Here is an 8,464-nt window from a genome sequence, read left to right as displayed (position 1 = left end):
AGAACTTAAAGAAAGTTTGACCACCGCACCCATAATTGTCGCTCCTAATTGGTCGCTTGAGTTTGAACTCATGTGCGATGCTAGTGACTATGCGGTTGGTGCGGTCTTAGGCCAAAGGAAGAACAAACAATTCCATGCTATACATTATGCGAGCAAAGTTTTAAATGAGGCACAGGTTAACTATGCCACTACCGAAAAAGAATTTCTCGCAATTGTATTTGCATTGGAAAAGTTTCGTTCTTACCTCATTGGTTCTAAAGTGGTGTGTTATATTGATCATGCCGCAATCAAATATCTTCTCACCAAGCCTGATTCAAAACAGAGGCTTATTCGGTGGATTCTTTTGCTTCAAGAATTTGATCTTGAAGTGGAAGATAAGAAAGGTACAGAAAATTTGATTGCGGATCATTTTTCTCGGTTAGTGAATACCGAGGTGACAAACAATGAAAAAGAAGTAAGGGAAGAATTCCCTGATGAAAAACTGTACATGGTACAAGAAGTTAGACCCTGGTTCGCGGATATGGCTAACCACAAAGCATCCAGCTGGATACCTGAGGATCTAACTTGGAATCAAAGAAAAAAGTTTTTGAACGATGCTAATTTTTATGTTTGGGATGATCCTCACTTGTTTAAGTTGAGTAGTGACAATCTTTTGAGAAGATGTGTCGCAGATGAGGAGACAAAAAGCATTTTGTGGCATTGCCACAATTCGCCGTATGGTGGTCATTTTAATGGTTTGCGTACGACCACAAAAGTCCTTCAATCGGGATTTTGGTGGCCTACTTTGTTCAAAGATGCTTACCACCATGTTGCCTCATGCGACAGTTGTCAACGAACTGGTGGAATAGGGAAAAGAGAGGAAATGCCCCTCCAAAGCATTGTAGAAGTTGAAGTATTTGATTGTTGGGGCATTGATTTTGTTGGACCATTCCCTTCCTCTATGTCAAATGAATACATCTTGGTAGCTGTGGATTACGTGTCTAAGTGGGTGGAAGCGATTGCTTCACCCAAGGCGGATGGTAAGACCGTGATAAAATTTTTGAAGAAAAATATATTTTCGCGGTTTGGCACGCCAAGAGTGTTAATTAGTGATGGTGGATCTCATTTCTGTATGCCCCGCTTGAAAAAGTGTTGGAGCAATATGGAGTAAAGCATAAGGTGGCTACTCCATATCATCCACAAACTAATGGGTAAGTCGAGAGGACAAATAGAGAAATTAAGAGAATTCTTGAAAAAACTGTGTCTAGCTCTAGGAAGGATTGGTCGATGAAATTAGATGAAACCTTGTGGGCGTATCGGACCGCTTTCAAAGCACCGATCGGTCTTACACCATTCCAAATGGTGTATGGTAAAAGTTGTCACCTTCCCGTAGAACTAGAACATAAGGCATATTGGGCCTTGAAACTTTTGAATTTTGACCACAAGTTGTGTGGGGACCAAAGAAAAATCCAACTTCATGAGTTGGAAGAAATGAGATTGCATGCCTACAAGTCTAATTCTATCTACAAAGAAAAGACCAAATTCTATCATGATAGTAAGATTAGAATGAAAGATTTTAAGGTAGGACAATTGGTGTTACTCTTCAATTCCCGGTTAAGACTTTTTCCGGGGAAGTTGAAGTCGAAATGGTCCGGACCGTTTTTGGTCAAAGAGGTTAGAAGCCATTGGGCTATTGTGATAGAGGACCAAAAATCAAAGCAAGAATGGGTAGTTAATGGTCAGAGGTTGAAGGTTTATCGAGGAAGCGATTTTAATCGTGAAACTTGTGTTTTATCGTTTGGTGATCCTTGATTGCCTTTGACCGTCGAGCTGACCGACGTTAAACAAAGCGCTTATTGGGAGGCACCCCAATTTGTAAATATTCAGCTTGTTTTATGTGTTTTTTACCGTTTATGTTTTTTGCGTTTTGGTCGAGCCAAAATCAGCCTACCGGTAAAGTTACACTTGCTGGTAGAAGAAAAATTTTTCTGAGTTCTGTCACAGGCGCTAAGCGCGCTCCTAGCCCTCTTAGCGCGCTTTGAAGGTTTTTGAACCCTTAGTTCCAGAGAGTTGCGCGCTTAGCGCGCTTCAGACCCCGCTTAGCGTGGGTTGGTTTTTAGAAATTTTTTTTTTTTGAAATTTTGGGCCTTTGTTTTTGACCCGGCCCAGCGTGTTTCTGAATGAAAAAAATAGGGTTTTGAGGTCTTGTTGCCTCATTTCCCTCATTTTGCTCTCCTTAGTATTTTCTCTCTTTGCTTCTCCATTTTTGTGTTACTTAGCAATCAAAGTCCTTGCTTTTTCTTCTTCTTCATCATCACCAAGGTAATTTCTCCATTTCCTTTGCTATTTCTTTATGCTTGTTTTATATATTAGGGTTTAATTTTAGATTAGGAATAGAAATTTTGTGGTTAGGGTTTGTGTTTTGAAAACTTAGTGATATAATCTGATTTCCAGTGCCTTGTACATGTTTAGAATAGAATTTGGGTGCTGGAAATGTTTGGTTGCAACCCTGGTTCGCAGGGAATTTTTTTCTACAAATCGCAGAGCCCGCTTAGCGCGGTAGGCGCGCTTAGCGCGGTCTGGGGATTTCAGAAAAATTCCCTCTTCTGCCTGTTTTTGTTTGATGCAGGGGGGGGGGGGTGATCTATTGCTTTGATTCTGACTGTGGCTGTTTATTTTTGTTATTTATTGTGTTAACATGTTGTTTTTTGTGTTGCCATTTCTTTAATTATTTCAGATGGGACCAAAATTCTTAGGCTCTAAGAAGAGAAAGACCGGAACCGAAGGTGGCAGTTCTTCTCAAGCACCTAGGGCTATTCCGTTTAATCAAAACCGTTTTAAGAGTCATGTCCAAGAGGAGAGGTATAAGAAGCTAGAGGTTAGGACATGGTGGCCAGAGCGAATTGTGAGAATCAATCCTGAGGGAACCTATGGGTGGTGTCATAACACCATTGAGGAGTATGGTTGGCTTAAACTTTGTGAGCCTGCACCTAAGTTTCATTTGGAGATTGTAACAGAGTTTTATGCTAATGTCGTGCCAAATGAGGAATTTCCGGTTGAAGGTGTGGCCTTTGAGTTCAAAACTTGGGTACGTGGTAAGGAAATCGATTTTTCTCGTCAGGCTATCCGTGAGTTTCTTGGAACTCAATTGCCTTTTGAGGATGGTGAGATGTGTGGTTATCATATACAATTGGCACGGGGTAATTTTGATTGGGAGCATCTGAGGGAAGTTTTGTGCTCGAGGGGGCAGTCTTATGATCTTAATCCTTCACTGCAGCCCCAGAAGTTCTCTAGAAAGTCGTTGTCTACTAATGCTCAGGTTCTCATGTCTGTGGTCCTTCATAATCTGAGGCCTAGGAGTCACACTTCCTCTTTGCCTGCTGAGTCAGCTGCACTGGTTGCTCGTATGATTGAGCATGAGCCGATTGATATTACTCGCATTATTGCGAATGAGCTTAAGAGGGTTTCTTTGAGTGGCACTCGCCATGGTGATCGTGCTCCCTGCAAGTTGATATTCCCGGGTTTGATCATGAATCTGTGCAAGAAAGCTAGAGCGCAGATTCCTTCTGAGGGTCTTATGTCTATTGACACTTTTATTGATGATACTTTTATTGAGCGTTATTGTTTATCCAGGTTGACTGCTGTTCCTGTTGCTGCTGCTCGCCCTGCTCGCCGCCGTAGTGATCCTGATAAAGATGAGAACTTGGCATTTCATATGGCGCATCAGAGAGCATTCATGTTTATGCATGATTCTATGTCTCAGCTGAGGTTGCAGATGATGGAGCCCCAAGTGGCTCATCCGTGGAGTTCTCGCCAAGACTTGGTGGATTATGCTAATTGGCCTGAGGTCAGTCCATTTCCTGAGGAGGAGGAAGGTGGCGAGGATGAGAATGTGGAAGAAAATCTCCAGGATGAGGATGAGTAGTTCTTTTTGGTTGATGCTTAGTATTTTCATTAGTATTTTTAGTGCTAGTTGTTATTTTATTTTATTTTGACTTAAGTATTGTTATGTTTTGTTCCATCCTTCTAAAGGATGAGGTATTTTGGATCTTAGGCATTACTATGCCTTTTGGATATTTTGACACCTTTTGGTGTTGGTTTTTAATTTATTAAGTTTTTAGTTTAATTGCTTTATATTTCTATATACTTTTGCAATTGTGTTTTAAATTTATTAAGTTTTTAGTTTAATTGCTTTATATTTCTATATACTTTTGCAATTGTGTTTTAAATTTTTGTTGTTGTTCTTGTGAAAGTGCTTCCTTGTTGAAGCAAGCTTTTACAACCAATTGGGGCGGTGATGATATAATGTGAAATTAGTACGTACAAGGTACATTTTTACCGTTTCTTTAATATACCATGAATTAGATGCTTGTAATTGTACAAATTAGATGTCATATTTTCTTTAACAAATATAGTTCAATAATGAATCATTTTAGTTCTAAAACTAGTGTGAGGAGCCTTTCCATTGTACATATATATATTATTTTGTGGTTACCAACAATGTGCGTTTAACTCGTGTTTATTATGTTTAATCTTGCGGTTTTATTTAATTGTGTAAAGCATGAAAGTGATCAAAGCATTTTGTTTCGCATTACGAGTATAACTTCTCTTCCAAATATAACCTACCCGGTGAGTGTGTGAGTATTTGCTAACCACTTTGAGCCATTTTGCCAAGATTCAATCGGTATCAGGTCATGCCTTATAATTGCCTATTTTTGATTTGAATCTTGATGACTTTCTTTTAACCTTGAAAAGCACCATGAAACGTAGTTAGGATTGATTCCTTTTCTCCTTAGAATAGGGAGCATTCGTGATTATGTGGTGGTAATATTCAAGTTGGGGAGAATAAAAAATTATCTTGGTTGTATTGGTATGGAGAAGAAAATAAATGATTGCTCAAGAGAGAAAAAGAAAAAAAATGAAAAAAAAAGAAAAGAAAGAAAAAGAAAAAGGAAAAGAAAGAGCTTTGTTCATAGCTAGTGTCTTTTAAATTTAAAGTGATGAACTCTTGAGCAATAAAATTGTGTGATCGGTTGATAAGGATGTGTGGATATAATCGTGATTTGAATGCTCTCTTAGGAATTGATCCCTTTCGTTTCAATTGCCTTGAGAAATGACACTTCCTTGTTAACCAAGCCAAGTTTCAACCCTAAAGTCTTTGTGATTCTTGCTTTTACGCTTTTGATATAAATGTTGTGTAGATGAACGCATAATTGATTCTGGATGTTGGCGGCATTGTTGTGTGAGTGTTAGGATCCTCAATTTTGTCTCTTACTAGAGAAGTGTGTAGGTTGTGATTCAATCTTGAACTTATTTTGTTTTAGGAATTGTTGACATCAAATATGTATTTAGTATTAGTATCTGCATCATGGTGTTATTTTAGTAAAGGTAAGATGTTACTTATGTGCTTATGGAATTTGAACCACCCAATTGTTCTTGTCTTAGCTTGTGATCTCTTGGTTGTATTTGTTTAGTTTGAGGACAAACAAAGGTTTAAGTTGGGGAGAGTTGTTAGTTACCAATTTGTGTAAATATCTTAGGTAATTTTTGGTAACTCTGAAGTCTTTTTGTGGTTAATAGTAGTATTTTATTATCATTTGGTATATATATATTTTTATATTTATATTATTGTTTAATAGTTCTTATCTTTGCAATCTGTGTTGGATTTTGTAGTTTTTATAGATAATTGGAAGCTTGGACCATGGAAAAAGGGCTTTAAAGATGTTCCAAGACCAAAGCCAAGGATTGCTGAAAGTGGAAGCGCGCTAAGCGAGGTAGAGCCCGCTAAGCGCGGTTTTGAAGAAAAGAAGGAAGTTCTGGCAGAGAGTTCCACGCTAAGCGAGGTCTGAAGCCCGCTTAGCGCGGTTGGGCGGTTTAGCAATTTTTGATAGTGCGCTTAGCGGGCTACACTGCACTAAGCGCGGTCTGCGAAACTTTGTTTATTTAGTTTATGGGACATATCACTTTTTGGATAGAGAGAGATATTTTGAGAGAGAACCAAGAGCACAAAACACTGTAGCAAACTAAGAGTTGAAGATTGGAAGCCTTGATCGTCGATTAATCGCCCTTGATGCTTGTTGATCTTCATCCTTTCCTTCTTGAGCAAGCTACCATTCTCATGGATAGCTAAATCTCTTTTGTATCAAGATAAGATGTAATCTTCCTAGCCTTTTGTATGTATTTCTTGTGAATATATTGTGTATGAACAAGTGATGATCAATATAGATGGTTTAGTTTGTTTATTAAAACTTTTCTTTGGTATAAATGTTTGAGACATCAATGTTTGTATCTAGACCTAACTTATCATCTTTCAAACTATAAGTTGCAGACATGAATTTAGCGTTTGATGTTTACTAAGTATCGGTTTTAAAACGTTATTTGTATTGTTTAAACGGTGGAGAAATCGTCGGTTAAATAATACGATAAATCTAGCTATATCGTTGCGGACACGGACGATATAGACGTCGATACGTATTTATATTGATCGTTAGCATGTTCATAGACATATATTTATAAGGAAACATACAAATTTAGGTCGATGAAATCGAATCTTGATACATTTTCTTTAACTTAGAACTTTCATTAATTTACTCTTTGCTACTAAAGTGATTGAATGATCTTTTGCAAACTTAAAACTAAAGTAACATTAACTCAAGACAAAACAGGCTATAGAACGGCGGTGATATTGCAATAATCCCTGTGGATACGATATAAACGAAAAGTACACCACATTACTCTTTCAACAGGTTCCACCATCTCAGTCTGTCTCTTATGTGTTTAATTTTCTCCTTAAGGACATACACACTTGTTCCGTTGCATTGGAACGCTTTCCAGGCCTCCCCAACAAATCTCTCCAGATCCGGATGTTCATTCCAACAACTGAAAACCTTAAATGGTTTCACACCCCAGTCCTTATTGCAAGTCTTCACCCAAATGGGCCTGTTATCAGATATGTCTCTATTCCCAGAGGCCTGAGCCACCGCCTTCCACAAGTTTATTATTCCTTCCGTCATCAGGAACCTATCTATTCTGCTTCTTACATCACCACCCAATTTTAGCCAAGTAAACTTATTTCCTATGACCGGTAGGTCCACCACCTCCAATAGATCAATTAATCCTGCGAATTCCTCCATCTCTGTTCTATTTTCCATGCCCCTTCCTATTCTTTCATCCTCTGTCTTTATAGCATTAAAGTCGCCGCCGATTATCCATTCCCCACTAGATAGATTATTTTTCCAAACCAACAATTGACTCCATAGGGCTCTCTTCTCTGCTATTGTACAAGGAGAGTATACATTTATGAAATAGCAATTCGTACCGTTCCAAACAACATTCACTCCTAGTAAACCTTTAGCTTTGAAGCTGAAATCAGCCCTCATCACCCCTTTTCTCCAAATTGTTACTATCCCTCCAGATTGCCCCTCAGAATCCACAGCCGACCAATGACATTCATCAGAACCCCACAAGCTTTTAATGTAACTTTCGTGCATCTTTTTTATTTTTGTTTCTTGGAGGTAACATATGTCCACCTTGGCTTTTTTCAGAATCTATTGAATCCTCTTTCTCTTGACCTGGTTTCCACCCCCTCTTATGTTGAAAGAAACACAATTCATATGTCCTGATTGTTCGCCACCCTACTCGCTTCAAAACATTGTCTTTCCCTGGCTTCAATGTCTCTTACAATCCCCTCAAACACCTCATCATCTTCATCCCCTTCCACCCCTAATTCTTTAATAGATCTCCACACCTTTTTTGGAACCCCCTCAAGAGATTTCCAGATCCTCTTATTGCCTTGCACCATTCCAGAGTCAGTTACTGAATCACCACCATAATTTGCGTTTTGGGATCCCCCTGTGGATGAACCTACAGTTAAACCCCCACCCGGAGACGAAATTGAATTTCGTTGGAAATTATTTTCTTGAGATTGCAATAATGCAGAAAAATACGAAGGGGCAAAGGGGATTTTTAGGTTATCATAAATCTGAGTCAGAGGTTTATTTTTCTTGGGCCTAGGCGTATTCACAGGCCCAAAAGATGAAATTTCATCTGATCCAGTATGTCGCTGATTGGAGCCATAGTGGTATTTTCTGTAGTGGTTATGATTGTAGTTCTTTGGAGCGATAGTGGTATTATAAGCACTTATTTGATCATGTATACAACACAAAGCACTTAACTCAAAATCAAATGTTCACCTAAGCATGTACTCACAACAGTCTCACCAACTCAACAATATTTCAATCTTTAATCACAACATCATCCCTATCAAACTTTAAACCACACCATAATACCTATCTAAGACACCACCTATCTATTCCTATTATAATCTGCATAGACTTCATGCGATGATATCTCCATCCAGCTCTTGATGCCCCAGCATCACAAACACTTTTCCATTTCTTATTAAATCACTCTAACCAACAGTCATCATCATTGCTACAAACTACACAGACTATTTTAATGTTTACTATAACCTTCCATTCGTCAT

The 8,464-nt window shown here is 38.5% G+C and overlaps 1 protein-coding gene across 1 annotated transcript; it reads right to left on the bottom strand.

Moving 5' to 3' along the window:
• Positions 1–6,710: 6,710 nt before the first annotated feature.
• LOC131613233 (uncharacterized) lies at positions 6,711–7,469 on the bottom strand. Its single transcript, XM_058884920.1, has one exon. The coding sequence runs from the start codon at positions 7,467–7,469 to the stop codon at positions 6,711–6,713; it is 759 nt and encodes a 252-aa protein (XP_058740903.1).
• Positions 7,470–8,464: the final 995 nt, after the last annotated feature.

Source organism: Vicia villosa, linkage group LG6 (genome assembly GCF_029867415.1).
Source record: "Vicia villosa cultivar HV-30 ecotype Madison, WI linkage group LG6, Vvil1.0, whole genome shotgun sequence".
Taxonomy (NCBI): domain Eukaryota; kingdom Viridiplantae; phylum Streptophyta; class Magnoliopsida; order Fabales; family Fabaceae; genus Vicia; species Vicia villosa.
Note: the sequence above shows the minus strand (reverse complement) of the source record. Positions and strands in the feature narration are given on the sequence as shown.